Source organism: Otolemur garnettii, unplaced genomic scaffold, assembly GCF_000181295.1.
Source record: "Otolemur garnettii isolate 467f Iridium unplaced genomic scaffold, OtoGar3 scaffold00005, whole genome shotgun sequence".
NCBI classification, from domain to species: Eukaryota; Metazoa; Chordata; class Mammalia; order Primates; family Galagidae; genus Otolemur; species Otolemur garnettii.
Window position 1 is genome coordinate 1387404 of NW_003852400.1, and position 18933 is coordinate 1406336.

At 38.5% G+C, this 18933-nt stretch overlaps 2 protein-coding genes across 2 annotated transcripts in view; one reads left to right on the top strand and one right to left on the bottom strand.

Annotated features, from left to right (window-relative positions):
• DUS4L (dihydrouridine synthase 4 like) overlaps positions 1–9313 on the bottom strand; it is a 17918-nt gene extending 8605 nt beyond the window's left edge. Inside the window, exons 1-3 of the mRNA XM_003782590.3 lie at positions 8919–9313; positions 6708–6844; positions 114–235 (exon numbers count right to left, since the gene is read on the bottom strand). Of these exons, the coding sequence (XP_003782638.1) occupies positions 114–235; positions 6708–6823 (238 nt within the window). The 5' untranslated portion in view covers positions 6824–6844; positions 8919–9313. The remainder of the gene's footprint in view (positions 1–113; positions 236–6707; positions 6845–8918) is intronic.
• A 13-nt stretch (positions 9314–9326) lies between these two features.
• COG5 (component of oligomeric golgi complex 5) overlaps positions 9327–18933 on the top strand; it is a 313042-nt gene continuing 303435 nt past the window's right edge. Inside the window, exons 1-2 of the mRNA XM_012812313.2 lie at positions 9327–9512; positions 16947–17086. Of these exons, the coding sequence (XP_012667767.1) occupies positions 9419–9512; positions 16947–17086 (234 nt within the window). The 5' untranslated portion in view covers positions 9327–9418. The remainder of the gene's footprint in view (positions 9513–16946; positions 17087–18933) is intronic.

Consider the following 18933-nt stretch of genomic DNA (forward strand, 5'->3'; position numbering starts at 1 on the left):
TATTTTTAAAAGAAGATTTAATACAAGATCTCTAGATAAGATAGTTTGTAAAAAAAATTTTAAAAATTAAAAAAAGTATTTTATAAAGTCAGCAAACAATGGGTTTCACATACCTTGGTTTGTGGTAAACTCACTGTCTCTTGCTTTTATAGATCTGACAAAGTCAGCAGCAACTATCATTGGTGTATAGCACAGGTCACAACTGTATTTTCTTACTAGTGTTCTAAAAGCCAACCTGTGAGTATATAAAACCTTAATTATGCATTTAGAAAACACCATAACCATATGTAATCTCAAATTTAATTGATTATTATTTATTTAGGAACATTCTGCCAATGGTAAGATAAAGTAGACTTACTTTTCCCTATTCTTCCTGTTACATATAATTAAAAACCCTAGAGGAAAGTGTGGGAGAACTTTTTTTTTGTGACAGAGTCTTACTCTGTTCCCTTGGGTAGAGTGTTGTGGTGTCATAGTTCAGCAACCTGGACTACAGGTGCCCACCACAACACCCAGCTAATGTTTTTATTTTTCAGTAGAGACAGGATCTTGCTCTTGCTCAGGCTGGTCTCGAACTCCTGAGCTCTATCTACCTGCCTCAGCTTCCCAGAGTACTAGGAGTGAGCCACCACCCTTGGCCAGAAAAACTCTTAAGGATATCAGCCTTGGGAAACAACTCATGAAGAAGACCCCATTGGCAACTACAACAACAACAAAGTTAAATAAGTGGGACCTGATCAAGTTAAAAAGTTTTTGCACAGTAAAGGACACAATCAATACAGCAAATAGACAACCTTCAGAATGTGAGAAGATATTTGCATGTTACGAATCAGACAAAGGGCTAAGGACCAGGATATATGAAGAACTCAACTGAAGCAACAAAAAAAGAGCAAGCAACTCCATTTATCATTGGGTAAGAGACATAAACAGAACTTTCCCCAAGAAGACAGATGAACAGCTCACAAACACATGAACAAATGCTCATCATCTCTAATCATCAGAGAAATGAGAATCAAAACTACTTTGAGATATTACTTGACATCAGTGAGAACAGCCCACATCATAAGGTTCCAAAGTTGCAGATGTTGGTGTGGGTGAGGAGAGAGAGGGTATGCTTATCCACTGTTGGGATTGCAAACTAGTATGGCCTTTTTGGAAAGAAGTATAGGGAATCCTCAAAGAACTAAAAGTAAATCTCCCATATGGTCCTGCCATCCCATTATTAGGTATCTACTCAGAAGAAAAAAAGTCATTTTACTTTAAGGACATTTGTATTTGAATGTTTATAGTAGCTCAATTCACAATTGCAAAGATCTGGAAACAATCCAAGTGCCCATTAACCAGTCAATGGATTAAAACTGTGGTATATGTATATCATGGAATATTGTTCAGCCATAAAAAAAAAAAAAAGGACACTTTACATCTTTTGTTTATACCTGGATGGATTTGGAGAACATTCTCCTAAGTACCTTAAGAACAGAAAAAGCAAGCATCCCATGGACTCAGTACTAATCTGAAAACAGTAGATCAATAACTACAGGCCCACATGAGAGAAAAACATAATTAAATTCAAGAAGGAGAGAAGGGAGGAGGGGGTTGGTAAGTTCCCACCTATCCTGTACAATGTTAGGGTATATGGCATACCTCCTGAGTGCAGGACTCAACTATAACTCAGACTTTGGACTTTATATTACAAACACAAATAATGTCACCTAATTATATGTACCCTCATATTAATGCAAAATTAAAAAAACTAAGTAAACCCTGGACATCACATACAGATCAAATATAAGAAAACTTTGAAAGGCAGAGAACAGAGATCAGTCAGGCTAATGACCTCAAGACCTAAGGAATGAGTGGTGAGTTCCTTGGATTTTCTTTCAGTCTCAAATATCCCAGACTTAAATCTGTCATTGGATTAGCGTCAATAAAAAAATCCTACACTTAAAGTTGAAGAAGCTAAGCTGGCCTCCTGGAAATGCCAATGGGTACAGATAAAATGATCCCAACAAAAATATGCTCTAACTAAAGGATGAATAAAAAGGCAAGCCTAGCAAGACAGAAATTTTTTTTTTTTTTGCAGTTTTTGGCCCAGGGCTGGGTTTGAACCCACCACCTCCAGTATATGGAGCCCATGCCCTACTCCTTTAAGCCACAGGCACTGCCCAAGACAAACAGTTCTATTCCAGCCAAACAATATAGAAAAAGCTATGGTCTTACTTCTACCAAGTCCAGTGAGAGTCCTAGACTTCTGCTTTCCAAGTCTGTAACAAGGTACTCCAACATTCCATTCTGGTGGTGTCCAAGAAAACCAGGGAGGTGTGTGGTACTTGTCATCCTGGCTGGCCACTGAATGCCCACCCCTGCCCCCCACTATTATCAGTGGAGACTACATGGGGAGCCTGGACTTCCATCCTTACCCAGCAGTACTGAAGTACCCCTCTCCCTCCTTGCTGGCATTGGTTTCAGAGGAGGGCTAGTGGAGAGTTATGACTTTCATTATTACCCAGCTTTATGAGGCTACTTCCATGATGGGGAGCTAGAACTTCAATCCTGCCAAGCAGCAATGAGGACCTCCTTGTGCCCTATACGTCAAAGATGGCAAAATGGTGAACCTGGTCTTCTACCTGACAGTAGAAAGGTAGAAGGTGGCACCACCTCCTCTACCTTTCCCTGCTGGAACTGTGTCAGAAAAAGCCAGTTGAAATATAAGGTTTAATATTCAAAATCAACTGATATCATTTACTGTATTATGTACTAATAGGCTAAAGGAAAAAAAATCTCAGAGCATATCAATGTAGAAAAAGCATGACCAAATGCACTCATTTATAACAAAATTCTACAGAACCCTTTCCCCCCCAAAAAGAATAAGGCAAGGATGTCTACTTTCACCACTCTTATTCGACATAGCGCACTAAAACTTCTAACCAGCGATATAGTGCATGAAAAACAAAAGGCATATGATCGAAAATAAATAAAACCATCTCTACCTATAGGTGACATGTCTGTTCACATAGATAATCCTAAGGAATTTTAGGAAAATAGTCCTGGAACCAATAAATGAGTTCAGCAAGTTTTCAGGATATAAGATCAATATACAAATATAAATTATATTTTTATGTATTAGAAATGAATACACAGATAACGAATTTAACATGTACATAAAAAAAAGAAAACACATACTTAACTTGCATGCCACAAACTATACACACTGATAGAAATCTAAGAAAATCTATATTAGTGGAGAAACATACTCTGTTCATGGATTGAGAGACTAAACATAGCAAAGTAAATTTTCCGTAAATTGATAATTCTTATAGAAATTACAGCAAGTTTTTTTGTAAATACAGACAAGATCACTCTAAAATTTACTGGGAGGGGAAGGGAACTAGAATAGCTGAAAACAATTTTGAAAAAGAAAATTAAAGTGGAAGATTTTAAGAGAATTTTTTTTTTGAGACAGAGTCTCACTCTGTCACCCTGGGTAAAGTGCCATAGCATCATCATAGTTCACAGCAACCTCAACTCTTGGGCTCAAGCAGTTCCCTTGCCTCAGCCTCCCCAGTAACTGGGACTACAGGTGCCCACCACAACACCCACCTAGGTTTTTTTCTACTTTTAGTAAAGACGGGGTCTGGCTTTTGCTCAGGCTGGTCTGGAACTCCTGAGCTCAAGCAATCCACTTGGCTTAGTCTCCCAGAGTACTAGGATTACAGGCCACCTAAGCCACCACAGCTGGCCTGATTTTAATACTTATTACATAGCTACAGTCATTAAGACCATGTAGTATAAGTCTTACGGAGGGAGAGACAGGCAAATCAACGGAACAAAACAGTAAACCTCTAGTTGTTTGAAAAAAACGCCAAGGAATTCAATAGAATAAAAGATACCCTTACCAACAAATAGAGCTAGAGTCCTCAGACATACAGATGGGAGGAAAAACAAGAACCTCAACCTAAGTCTTACACCTATTCAAAAATTACTTCAAAATTGATCATGGATTTATGTTCTATGCAAATCATAAAACTATAGCTAGGTTTGGTGGTTCACACCTTTAATCCTAGAACTTTGGGAGGCTGAGGTGGGCAAACTGCTTAAGCAATTGTTTAAGACTAGCCTAGGCAACATAGCAAGACTCTTCATCTCTTTTAAAAAGAAAAACAAAACCATAATAATATTTTTAGAAATAACTCTCAGTATTTAATAGTAAAGAAGAGAACATAATCTGATACAAAAATGGACAAAATAAGGCCGAGTGAGGTGGCTCATGCATGTAATCTTAGCACTCTGGGAGGCCAAGGTGGGTGGATTGCTTGAGTTTGTGAGTTCCAGACTACCCTGAGGAAGAGCAAGACACCCCATCTCTAAAAAAAATAGAAAAAAACAGCTGTTTTTTTTCCTACTACTGTGGCGGGCACCTGTAGTCCCAGCTACTAGGGAAGTTGAGGCAGGAGAATCACTTGAGCTCAAGAGTTTGAAGTTGTTGTGAGCTGTGATGCCAAAGCACTCTACTGAGGGTGACAAAATGAGACTGTTTCCAAAAAAAAGAGAGGAAAGTGCTTGAATAAATATTTCTACAAAGAAGATCTACAAACAGCAAATAGGCACACAAAATGATGCTTAAGATTGCGAATCATAAGGGAAATGTAAACCAAAATCACAATTAAAGACCACTTCATGGCTGGTGCCCATCGCTCAGTGTTTAGGGTACAGGCACATGCACTGAGGCAGGCAAGTTCAAACCTGGTCTGGACTTGCTAAACAACAACTGCAACAATAACAACAACAAAAATAGCCGGGTGTTGTGGTGGGTGCCTATAGTCCTAGCTAGGTTGGGAGGCTGAGGCAAGAGAATCACTTAAGGCCAAGAGTTGGAGGTTGCTGTGAGCTATGACACCATGGAACTCTACCAAGGGCGACATAGTGAGACTCTGTCTCAAAATAAATAAATAAATAAATAAATAAATATGGAGACCACTTCATACCCATTAGGAAAGATACGATTAAAAAATGCTTCCAGAAAATAATAAGCCTTTACAAAGATGTGGAGAAATTAAACTACTTGTGCAATGCTGGTGGAAAGGTAAAATGGTGTAGCTGCTGTGTAAAACAGTATGATAATTCCTAAAAAAAATTAAACATAGAATTACCATATGATTCAGCAATTCCACTTTTGGGTATGTAGCCAAAAGAATTGAAAGCAGGATCTCAAAGAGATATTTCTAACTCCTATTCATAGTAGCATTATTTGCAATAGGTAAAAGATAGAAGCAACCCAAAGTGTCCATCAATGGATGAATAGATAAACAAAAAGTACTATACATATATTATAAAATGGAATATTATTCAGCTTTAAAAAGGAAGGACAGAAGCCAGGTGCAGTGGCTCATGCTTGTAATTCTAGCACTCTGGGAGGTGGAGGTGGGTGGATTGCTTGAGCTCAGGAGTTCCAGACCAGCCTCTGCAGGAGGGAGATCCCATCTCTACTAAAAATAGGAAAAAACAAAACAAAACAAAACAAGCCAGGCATTGTGGTAGTCCAGCTATTGTGGAGGCTGAGGCAAGAGGTTGCATGAACCTAAGAGTTTGAGGTTGCTGTGAACTAGGCTGATGCCACAGCACTCTACCCCAGGCAACAGTGTGAGACTCTGTCTCAGGGAAAAAAAAAAAAAAAACACACACACAAAAATGGAAGGACAGCCTGGCATATGCTACAATGACTTGAGGACTTTATGGTATGTAAAATATTGGTAAAATAAAGCTAGTTTCAAAAAGAGAAATATCACATGATACCATTTATATGAGGTAATTAGAGTAGTCAAATTCATAGAGATATAGAAAGTAGAATGATGCTTACCAGGGGATAGGGAGACAGTGAAATGGGGAGTTAGTGTTTAAAGGGTATAGTTTCATTTTTCTAAGATAAAAAGAATTGTACAGATCAGATAAACAATGTGAATGTACTTCATACTACTGAACTGTAAACTTAAAAATGATTAAGAGGTAAATTTTATGTTATGTATATTTTACAACAATTAAAAAAACTTAAAAACTCAACTCAATAGCAAAAAAAAAAAAAATTCCATTAGAATATGGGCAAAAGACATGAAGAAACATTTCAAAAATATATAGATTTCAAATAAGCACATGAAAAGATGTTCAATATCACTAGGTATGGAGGAAATGCAGAGTAACACCAAAATGGTATCATCACATACCTATCAGAATAGTTAAAATAAAAAAGTGACATTAAAAGTGAGCAAGAATGAGAAGAAACTGTTGGTGACAATGTAAAGTGGTACTGCCACTCTAGAAAAATTTAGCAAGTTTTAATAAAAACTAAAGATACAACAACCAAAGGACCCACCAATTGCACTCCTGAGCATTTGTCTCAAGGCTTACACAAAAATCCATATATAAAAGTTTATATCTTCTTAATATCCACTGTATCTTTATAGGTGGGTGATACAAGCTCTATCATTTTTATCGCTATAAAAAGTGAAGACTGAAGAGGCTAGTTGTTTACTTAGGGTCATACATATACAAGACAAATGGTAGAACCAGGCCTAAATTCTAGATTATAATACCAAAGCTAGAAGTTTGAAGATCCCATGTGAGGGGAGGGGGGTCTTATAATACTTTAAATTAAAGTCAGGACATAAAAGGGAAATTTCATCTTAGTTCATTAACTATTTAACAGCACTTACTTTGAATATCGAACCATTGGAGCACAGACTTTTACCAGCTGCCCAGAATGAAACATTTCTATTGGATCTTTTTTTGTTTCTTGACATATTGTGGTTTGTATGCAGTCACTCTTCATGAATACAGACTTGTTTCAAATCTGAAAAAGACAGTTTGCATAGAGAAAAGTATACTTTGACTAGAGATGAGTCAATTCAATTGGCAACAACATATTTTTTAATTGGGCTTGTAGGTTCAGAAATATTTGAGCTGCTTTTAACAGTATCAAATAGGACACTACAGAATTCTGCCTCTATTTATAACATAAATAAATGTGGAAAATGATACAAGATGGGGAAAAACAAGATGTGGAAAACGACAAGATTTTTTCCTAGTGGGCCATTTATCTACAATTTTTTTCTATTTTTGGGGGGGATTGATAAACCAAGAAATTTGTTTGCATTATTTCATATATGTTACTCTATATGACTAGAACTTTTAGATACCAGGTTTTATTTAGGAAAGTTAAATGGCCTTAACAGAACAACTCAAGTAGTCAGCATTTCTAAAGATATTCTGGTATTTTTATTGTGATTTTTCAATCCTATTTTTTTGTATCTATGAATCAAAAGGTAAACAAATCTTCGTTATTTAAAAAAAACTTAAATGTGGTATTATCCAGAAATATTTCAGCTGTAATCTATTATAACTGTATAATCACTTTTATACCCCCAAGATACAAATGATGAAATTACGTACTTCATGAATGTTTTATATTTCTGATACTTAAAATCCTATCATTTCATATTATTTTTCAAATTTCAAATTTTGGCCTTAGTGACTTGGAAACAGATATAAACCAACTTTAGAAAGGTGTAATTGGCGGCGCCTGTGGCTCAAAAGAGTAGGGCGACAGCCCCATATGCCGGAGGTGGCGGGTTCAAACCCAGCACCGGCCAAAAACTGCAAAAAAAAAAAAAAAGAAGAAAATTAAGAAAGGTGTAATTGCTCAAAATTGAGAGTGTTTAACCTTTGGGTAACGAGGCCAATGTACCAAGGACCCTGCAAGAAATCCTTGAAGTGCTAACATTTAAGTAACGGGCTGAGGAAAAGGGAATGCAAAGGAGATTGAGACACATGAACTTTGGTGTTTGGAGGAATAAACCTTAAAAACCAAACGAGTAGAGATTATTACAAAAGAGGGAAGGGCCAAGCATCTTACATATCACAGTCATTAGTGACTTTAGCAGGACTGACTTCATCCTTATTCATTCATGTCATTGGAGTAAATGGCACAGTGGGGGCCTCCCTCAATATCTATTTTCTGAAAGAATAAATCTGTAGCTCTCAGCCTTGGTTATACACTACAACAACTTGGGGAGCTTTTAGAAATCAGGATGCCCAAGCTATACTCCGAACCAACTAAATCTGAATCTCTGGGCTTAGGATGTAGGAATAAATGTTTTTTAAAGTTCTTCAGGTGACGTCAAAGTACAGCCAAGTTTGGAATTACTGGAAATAAGTAAATCCATACATTCCATAGCACCTGGAACAACTGTTTAAATGGGCTCCTATCTTATCCATTAGCTTTTTAGGATACAGATTGAGTCAACTCATGCTGGTATGTATAATAGGGGCTCAAAATTTTCATTGTATGAATGAGTAGTATAAATACTTCCAAAATCTTCCAATGGGGGTTAGCCAAGGGAGGAAAAACTACCCCCTAGGATTTGTTCACTTTAGTTGTTAAGAGTATTAAGACCGATTAAATCTTTAAAGCACGTATAATAGCATTTAGCACAAGGTAAGTACTATTATAGCATCTTCTTGAAATACTATTGGCAGAATGCAGAGAACCACGTTGTTCCGGAATTGTAAATTGGTTTCCTGGGTACACACCTACTTTACAAAATGAAAAAAATATTACAGCTTCTTTTTGCGAATAAACGATAAAGAGTTTTTACACGTGGGGTTGACCCTGTAAATTTGTCAGTATTTATCTTAAAATAAATCTAGGTCAGTAATATACATGTATTAGCAGAGAATATATAAGTGGAAACCAACTTGATTTTACAATGTCAATACTGTTAGTTGAGATTGAGACAATCTATCAATGTGTAGTTAAGAACAAGCTAGGCGTCACTTGTAGCACAAAATTTAAACTGAGAGGAAGAGGCAGAAAAAGCAAAAGGTCAAGGTCTCAAGGAAAGGAGGGCAGAGACAAGGAATCCTACTTGTCTTTTCGCTGTTCAGTCTTCCTTCTTCATCAACTCTCCCTAATTCCCCGCACTGTTGAGACCCAGCAACTTTTTCTTTTCCAGCTTTTCCCGCGGGATCTTTATCCCAGGATTGCGAATCGAGGCGTTGGACAGATACGTAGTTATGCTACAACTCAGTCCCGCTCGCTGGGAAGGGCAAAGGAAGCTCCCAGGAAGCTCGCCACGCCTCTGCAGCCCTGCGGCACGAGGCCCCTATTCTCAGGTCTAATACTTGATTCAGAGGGACGCACTGCGGCCGCGTCCCGGCGACCGCCTAGTCCTCGGCCGGAGCTGCAGCGAGACGGCGGGGAGCGCTTTCCGGCTCCGGAGCCCGCGCCGGTCCCAGGCAGCGGCCGAGTAGCTCCTCAGGCCCACGCGGAGCCGCGGGCTGGCGGGGCGGGCGGCGCGGGGATTCTGCGTCACCGCCTGGGCGGGGTGGCCCTGTCGCTGACGCCATCAACCAGGCACCTGCCAACATGGAAGGTGGCGACGGCGTCGTTGCTGTGGCTGGCCTTGGGACGCGGGGCTCTGGGGCGGCTGCAGCTGCAGTCCGGGAGCTTCTACAGGACGGTAAGCAGTCTGGCCGGGTTGTGGGGATGGAAGGTCGTCCTGCTCCGCACCTAGGCTGGGGCGATGGACTCAACCCGTCGCTTTGCAGAAAGTTTTTCAGTCTCGACGTGACCACTCCCCTCTGCCCGGCCCCCTGGAGTCCGGGTACTGGCCTAGTCAACGTGTTTCTCCAGGGATTCGCTCCCTCTTCTCTCCAGTGTTTTGGGGACACTTGATTTCTGGTTGCTTGCCGTTTCGACTCGACCCCGCCACACGCCCAGGGCTTCCCTGAAGTTGTGGGACCTCGCACCTGGTGGCCCGCGTTGGCAGCCATCAGCTGCTGCCGCAGTTCTTGACCAAGGGGTGAAGAGTTCGAACCCTTTAGAAATCTAAGACTTGGAACAGATGACGCTTAATGAAATAAGGGCTCGTTTTTAAGTAGCATTGGAAAAGCCTACTCCTTTAACAAATTTTTGGGCTATATACAGGTGGTCCCTCTTGTAGCCTTGTTTGCTTTTTTATGGGGCAACTATCTGCAATCAAAGAGGAGGTAGAGCATTCCTTCAGGTTGGGATTAACCGTTTGTTTCGAAATGTAGCAATCAGATTTATTGCTAGTCAGTTTTGGAGAGAAGTTGCCCCAAATAAGCAAAGTTAAATATAGTACTCTTGGAAAACACATTGAGTTGTATTAATCCATATCCCAAATCTCTTATTCCTCAAAGTTCAAACTTCTGACTGTAAAAATAAGGCTCCTTCTCTTATGTTCTTAACTTTTACCCCTAATCATATCTTCTTATACCTTGTAGTAAAATCATTCCTATACTTGTCTTAATCTCTTTTAATGTATTTTGAAACTTTTTACATTCCACAGTGTAAGTAGTAGTATATTGCATACAGTAGGTGCAGAATAAATGTCTTTGTTTTTCTATGGGTGTGTTTTTTGAGTTTTCTTTTTTTTTTCTTTGAGACAAGTTTTGCTTTTTTTGCCTGGGTTGCAGTGCAGTGGTGCCATCACAGCTCACTGCAGTCTCGAATTCCTGGGCTCAAGCTATCCTCTTCCTGCCTCCACCTTCCCAGTACCTGGGACTACAGGTGAGTGCCACCATGCTTGGCTAATTTAAATTTTTTGTAGAGATCCTGCTATGTTGCTCAGGCTGGCCTCCAACTCCTGGCCTCAGGTGATCCTCCCACCTCACCTCCCAAAGTGCTGGGACTACAGGCATAAGCCACTGGGCCTGGCCTAGAATAAATATTTTTTAAACTGAATATCACCATGAGATGCATATGCGCATATTGACCAAAGTGGGTTATAAATGCTGGAAATATAGTTCTAAATTATTGTTAGTTTTCTCTGACTGTAGAATATTTTGTCATTTAACTACTTGACTTCTCATGATAATTTCTATTCTTTTGTCAAAATAAGTGATGGTGTTTTCCGAACTGGATGGTGTTAGATTCTTAGGTTAGGGTCTCTATCCAGTGCATCTTTGTATCTTCTTATTTTTTCTCTTTTTACTTTTGCTTTTTCTTTTAGAGGTAGAGTTTCTGTCACAGACCAAAGTGCAGTGGTGTGATCACAGCTCGCTATAAGCCCACTATGAACTCCTGGGCTCAAGTGATCCTCTTTCTGCCTCTACCTCCCAAGTAACAAGAATGGTAGGTGCATGCCTCCATGCCTGGCTAATTTTTAAAAAGTTTTTTGTAGAGTCAGGGTCATACTACGTTGCCTAGGCTGGTCTTGAACTCCTGGCCTCAAATGATTCCCCCCACCTCAGCCAACCAAAGTGCTGGGGTGCTGGGATAATAGGCAGGAATCACTGTGCGCAGCCTTTTTCTTAATTTAAATTCAGTTTAAGTTTGGAACTCCTGTTATATGTGTAAATTGTGCTCTCAAGTAGCTCACCATCTAATAGGAGAAATTGTGTAGAGCTATAAAGGTAGGCGCTGTTATATAATGTTGTAAGGATAGCAGTAGGGTTGTCTTCAAAGTGAAGAATTAATAGAGGAAGGAGGGTGACAGCTGGTTAGGGAGTGTCAGGAAAGGCTTTATAGGTGGAGTGATTTTGAACTGTAAATGGACTTCCTAGGTGAACAGTGAAAGGAGTAACACAGGCCAGACATTGAGTATGTTTCACTGCATTTTAGGAATTGTAATCAGTTCTTAGAAGGTTCTTTAAAGAAATTCTTTTTTATTTTTTAAAGCTTTACTCTTTTTATACCTCCTCCTTCAAGCTCAACAAATGACTTTCAACTTCTTTAAAAAAATAGAATCCATCAGATGTGAACTTTCTCCATTTCTTGCAATACCCTATGACCTATGACTTAATCTGAACCTACAACCACCCTGCATTTTCACTTACAACGGAAGTGGAGTCTCTGCCCCTTCCCAATGACAGTACCTCTTATTGTGCTCTGAATTTTCTTGCAGTCTCCTCAGGAACCCAATCACCCCCATGCTATGACATTGAAATAACTTTGGAAGATTTTCAATGACTTCTTTGTGGATAAACCAAATGGACACTTTTGGTTCTTATCTTACTTGAACTTATAATAGGTTTGATTTTTTTTTTTTAAATACTTCCCTCAAGTGACTCATGGGTTCTGTGCTTTTAAAAACATCCCTGATTCTTTAAGTGCTGTTTTCCAGTTTCCTACAGATGCTTGTTAGTATCTACTGCCCCCCCTCCCGCCCTTAACATTTAGCATTAAGCATTTTGATCAGTAGCTGTGAATTACTCTATTAGAATTTGTCACTAATAGAGGATAGGATTGGTGAGCAGATACATTGTTTGAAAATTTGTGAGGTGTTTCTGATGTTCTTCGTATGGGATGAGGAAACTGTAAAAGAGAAACATTATATTTATCTAAGGACTGTTAGTCCTCATTCTGTTAGATCTTTGCAAGCTCTTTGACTTAATTTCTTTAAACTGTCTCATCTTTTGGATTTTGCCATTCTTTTCATATTTCTCTGTTTGTGAACACTCTTCAGTCTCTTGGATTGCTTTCATTTCCTCTATCCACTCCCAAATTTTGGTTGTTTTCTGGGTGTCTGAACCCTATTTTCTTCATTTCTGTTTGTTGTGCATTCTAGAATTTTTTCCTAAATCATCGGATCTTTTTTTTTGTGGTTTTTATGTGGTCCTCACATCTTCTGAACTATAGAACTAAGTTTCTGTCTACTGGACATTTCTATCTTGATAGTGAACACATACTGCTAGTTCTATAGTGAAAATCTATAAATGAACAAATAGTACAAGTTCTACATATGAAAAAAAGAAATGAATTCATTGTTTTTTATTCTTGTCTCCTTTTTCCTCTGGTAGTCTTTATTACCTCTTGTTAACTATGCAGTTAGTTAAATGTGTGCTTGTTCCCCACATAGATGATGAGTTCCTTAGATGCAGAGTTTTGTTCATGTTCATCTTTGTATATTCAATGCCTAGCTTAGTGCAAAACTCAAATCACTGTGTTAGTTACTTAATCAGGCAACTTGGGAATCATCCTCGATTTGCCCATTTTCAGCTTGTCACTAAGTCCTCTTACACGTTATGCTGTCTACAAATTTGTCACTTCTTTGACATTCTTAGTGCCACTGTCTTTTTCAGGCCTTTATTATGCTGCTTAGGCTTTCATCTTATTTTTAATGTTACTTTCTGCTTTATTTATTTATTTACTTGTTTAGAGACAGATTCTTGCTCTGTTACCCAGGCTAGAGTGCTAGGGAATCAGGCCAGTTCACTGCAATCTCAAAACTCTTTTCAGCCTCCCAAGTAGCTGAGACTACAGGCATGTGCAACAACTCCTAGCTATTTTTTCTATTTTTATTTATTTATTAAAGACAGAGTCTCACTCTGTCACCCTGGGTAGAGGGCTGTGATATCATAGCTCACAAGAACCTCAAACTCTTAAGCTTGAGTAATCCTTTTGCCTCAGTCTCCTAAGTTGCTAGAACTACAGGCATGTACCACAGCACCCTTCTAGTTTTTCTATTTTTAGTAGAGACAGGGTCTCATCCTTGGTCGGGCTTTCACTCTTGGTCAGGCTGGTCTTGAACTCCTGAGCTCAAGCATTCCACCCACCTTGGCCTCCCAGAGTGCTAGGATTACAGGTGTGAGCTACTGTGCCCAGTGTTTTTTCTATTTTTAGTAGAGATAGGGTCTTGCTCTTGCTGTTGCTCAGGCTGGTCTCAAACTCATGAGCTTGGAAGATAATCCTGCCTTGGCTGCCCAGACTTAGAGGTGTGAGCCACCATATCCAGCCTTGCTTAGGCTTCTAATATGGTACTTTACTAGCTCCTGTGGCTCTATTCCATGGGCGTGCTGGTGAATTTGTTTTCTGGGAAGATAGAAAAAGCCCAGATTTTGTAGTGTTTGCTGATTTCTGTGGTGTAAATACTCTCATCATAGTCAACTTCACGATACCTGCATCTAAAGAAAACTGGCTCCCAGAATTCTTGGAAATTTAACAGTTTGCTCTCAAGAGACAATATGAGTCAACTTCAGCACACTGTTTTGTGACTAATCTCTTTTCAATCATCATTCATACCACTGCCAGAATTATTATCGTAGAATACAAAGCTAACAGTGCAGTTTCTTGGCTTAAAATGACTTAGAATTTGAACATTTTAGATGTCTTAAAAACCTCTTTTCAAACTGTCTTCCCACCTTTGGCACCTCATATATCATTTTTTACCATCTCTGCCCAACATACACATTCTGTGATATTATTATAGTTTATATTCTCCATATTTCTCAAAATACTCCTTGGCATATGCTGCTGCTAAATCTTCCCTTTACTTGGAATGACCTTCTCCTTGACTGCCTGGTCAAGTCCTTATTTCTGAGGACCACTTGGCATATTAGAAGGAAATGTGGTCTCAGAATTAAGAAGTAGCCCAAGCATCAGTTTTCTTTTTTTTATTCCATTATAGTATTTTGAAAATAGTCCAAACTATGAGTCTTTACTTTGAGCAGGATGATACTTTCATCTGATATATAGATTAATTACTTTATCCAACTACTCTTGAGCACCTGTTCAATATATGCATCTGTTCAGATGTTAGGGATGTACCAGTAAACAAAACAAAGACCTCCGTCTCATGGAGCATATCTTATAGTAGATATACACAATTTAAGTTTTCTTGTAAATATTCTATTTTGCTTATTTTATAATCTCAGGGCAGCCTTATCTATATCTACCATATGCTTAAGAGGTGTGATTTGTACTTACCTTGAGCTTATGTCTGTTTATCTATTTTTATCTTCTGTTTCTCTCCATTTATCTCCTATTCACAGATTTGTGGACTTCCATATATAAAGACGTCTTCTTAACATCTAGCACCACTTCTTTTTTCTATTAAGGCTCTATTTTGAACAGCTTTTCTTTTCATTTACTTATTTCACTCAGAAATCCCTAAATTTCAGTTAACATCTATAAGTTTATATTTTATTTTTATGAAAATTCTAGATTCACTTTATTATAACAGTGTTTGTACATTGATCTAAAGACATATGAGGCTGTAGACATTATGTATAGCCAGTTTTCCTATTGTCTTTTCACTGGGAATAATCTTCTTTTCTTGGATTAAAGGTAATGGTTAGTAGTTATGTTTTTAATCTTTTTATTTATTTATTTTTAATAGAGATAGGGTTGCTCTGTTGCTGAGGCATAGTATAGTAGGTGATCATAGCTCACTGTTACCTTGAACTGCTGGCCTCAACGATTCTCTCACCTCAAAGTAGCTTGGATTATAGGTGTGTGCCAATGCTTGGCAAATTACAAAAACTTTTTTTTTTTTTTTTTTTTTGGTAGAGATGTGGTCTCACTATGTTGTTTAGGCTTGTCACTAACTTCTACAACATAGCAAGACCCCATCTCTACAAAAAATTAATAGGCTTCAGTTTCCCAAAGTGTGGGATTATAGGCATGAGCCATTGAGCACAGTCTATGATTCATCTTGCTAGGTCTGTGTTTAATCTTTTACACTGTTTCCCTTCCTTTTGAGTCACCACAAAAGTAAGGAGTTAGCAGTATAATGCTTCAGAATATGGGCTCAAAATGTTAATTATATTCTTCTCTAATTGTGATTATAATTAATCATAATTAAATAAAGTAATCATGATTATAATTGTTATTTTGTTATATATATAAAAAATGGAGTTTTCCATTTTTTTTAAGCAAAATGGATCTTTTTGTAAATAAACTCAGCACAAGGCCAACAAAAAAAGGGATAAAAAAAGGAAAACAAAAAGCCTAGGATTGCCCCATCAGATGTGCTCCTTCCTAAATGAATTGGGGCTTTCTGCACTTGGGCATCAGCCTGGTTACTGCTTGTAAGCACTGGAATTGGATATGAACAGAGAAACTAGCCCTGAAATGTTTAAACATCTTTGCATATCCCACTGGCTCATGGACTCCTTTTGAAGTGCCACTTGCACAGGCCGAGGCACGTATGTGGAGAGGAGTTCCTCCCATTGCCAGGTAATGGCTTGCTACCAGACAGTGCCAGTGGACCCAAGGTCCTGCCGTGCCAATCAGCAAGGTTGGCTGTAAGTTTTGGTGATGGTAATTGGAATGTCACTGTGCAGGGGTGAAGAGCTGCCTGTGGTGCCAAGCAGGTCTGGTGTAGAAAATGGTGCATAGAAGACTGTGACCAGTGGCTGAGAGGGAATAACGCAGTAGCTGCTTGGTGGCTTCTGTTACTTACCATAAAAAATGCCCTTGTTGCACTGAAAAGATACATGTGCAGAAAATTGCTGATGTAAACATGCACTCTAGTCAGAGTTGAGAGAAAGCCTCAACTTCACCCCTTTAAGCCTGTTTAGGGTCCACATGCAAGCTTCAGGCTGATTTTGCTGCTGGAGAGATATCTGGTTAATGGGGCAGCTCTCAGACCTGCCAAGACTATTGACCCCTAAGAGCTAGTGGGTCATCCCTGCCTGCCTGTGTGCCTTGAGACTGCTGCAACCACATTGGTGACACGTATGTGGTATGATACTTATTTCTCCTCTTTCTCTTATTTTCCAAAATTTCAGTAGAAATGTGGCCTATAACTATAGTAGAACCTCTGTCAGTTAACTACCCAAGGGACTGTAACAAACTGATCACCATACCGAGGTGGTGAACATATGGGACTAGGCCTGCTCTACAGAAATGTACATGGGGATCATGTCTGGTCTATGAAAATCAGGTCAACTTAAGGAGGTGATCAATGTAGAGAGGTGGTTAACCATGCAGGTTCTACTATATTTCAAGAGGCAGGGGGCAGGTTAGTCCTCAGCAGATTTGTAAAGGAAACTACATGAAGATGACAAACCCATGTCCTATAATGATGCACATAACCACCCAATTTGAAGGCTCCACTTGTCACTGTGGTGACTTGGACTGTTCTGTTGTTTAATAACTATGGTTTAATACTGAATAATTGGGATTTTTTCTTATTTTTTTCCTCCAGAATGTTATAAAGACTTTTTAAGTGAAGACTTTGATGTAAAGACGTATACTTCTCAATCTATTCATCAAGCTGTAATTGCTGAACAACTAGCAAAACTCGCTCAAGGAATCAGTCAGTTGGATAAAGAACTACACCTACAGGTATTTAATCTTTAGGATCATGCAAATTTTTCAGTGTAACATGATAATTCAGTTTTTTTATAACTTTATTATTAACTATAAATGCATAGTTACGTAAACAAATATTACCACTGTGACTTATTTTTGAAAGTAGCTTTTTGAAAAGCTTTCTGTAAACACTTTTTGTTAATTGAAAAGCTAATTATAATGTTCAATGTTCTAATTTGGGTGGACTGGAGAGAAACTCAGGTATGGAGGGCAGGTGTAACATGCTTTGTTCAGCTCATGGGTGGCTGGTGAGCTAAGTTATGTGGGAGGTCTGCCTTAGCTCCTGGCGGCTGTAGAGCTAAATTACACATCAAAATCTGTAATCCACAATTTGCAGTTCATATAAGGAAGAGTCTTGTGCACCTTTACACCTAGGGGAACAAACAGACGTTACATAGGCATGACTTCACAGTACACAGTTATGGCTATCTAGAATACGTGGCGCATTCCCATGGGAAGACTGCCTAGACAACTTCATCTTGTCCCATACCCAAGGCCAGGGGAGAGAAAGCAGACACACTTTTTCCTGTCCCTACACTGACATAACCCATTTCCTCAAAACGTTTTGTTTGTACTTCCTATTCACCACTTTAACAATGTGCGCTGAATATATTGTAAGCAAACATTGCACCTTTACATGTACAGGGAATATAGTGGTTAGAAAAATAGAATGCCTTTGATAAAGGTAACAGAAAATAGAATTTTGGAAATAAAACAGTATGAATAAAGAGAATTAGGATGTTGCATTGGCAGCTCATACTTTACAAACACAAAGTATAACACTTGCTGAAATCACAGAAAGTTGATGTGCGTTATGGAGGGTAGAATGCAAGATGGGCGGTTGGGAGATGGGTCCTAAGTTTAGCTATGCTGTTAACTGACTTTCACATCACTTAATGTCTTTGAGTCCTACTTTTTTGAAAAAAAAAATCTATCAAATAGGTTGAAATGAGGAATAGGAGATTAGATAATCTTGAAGCTTCCTTCCTTTTCTACAATTCTGTAATTTTTATAGGGTGATTTTATGGTGTATTTTCTAATGTTGCCTTTTGTCTGATTAAGTATTAATAAATATCTAATTGAATGAACAAATGCATGAACAAACAGACCGTGACCTAGATTTGTTATAACATGAGACGTTTCCACTCAACCTTTTTGTGTCTTCATTTCTTTGAGCAGCTTATAATTGGGATGACTGTTAAGATCCTCTTTAAGGTCACTTTAAAATTCTGATTATATAATTAGAGTTAAGTGTTCATTGATAAGTATTTAGAGAACACTTTTAATTGTCAGGCTTTGGGTTAGGCTGTGGGAATAGAGAAATGAGTATAATATATTTCCTGGCTTTTCAAGGACTTACAGACCAGTTGCAGTCACAAAAATAATTGCTGACAAGTGATACCTATTTTAAAGAGAATAGTAAAAGGTGTTTATGGGAGCAGGGGAAAATATACTTGACTCTGCCTAGAATTCTCTCGAGTGGCTTTTGCAAGAGTCACTTCAAATTCTTTTTGTCTTTTTATACTTGATATTTTTCTTATTCCTTGGAAGAATTTGATATGTTTTTTTTTATTAAATCATAGCTGTGTGTATTAATGCAGTCATAGGTTAAGATGAATTTGATATTTTCCTTATTCGTTCTCTATAGGAATCAGTAAGGCTTTAGAATTTATTTAACATTTCTTAGAAGGGACAAGTCACACTTATAGTAGTCTAGGCTGTGAGGTAGGAAGTCATCTCCAAGTCCTAGTATGAGATCTGAACCTGCTATAATTGGTTTTCTGTGGAAGCAAAATTGGGATAATGGTAACCAAACCCAT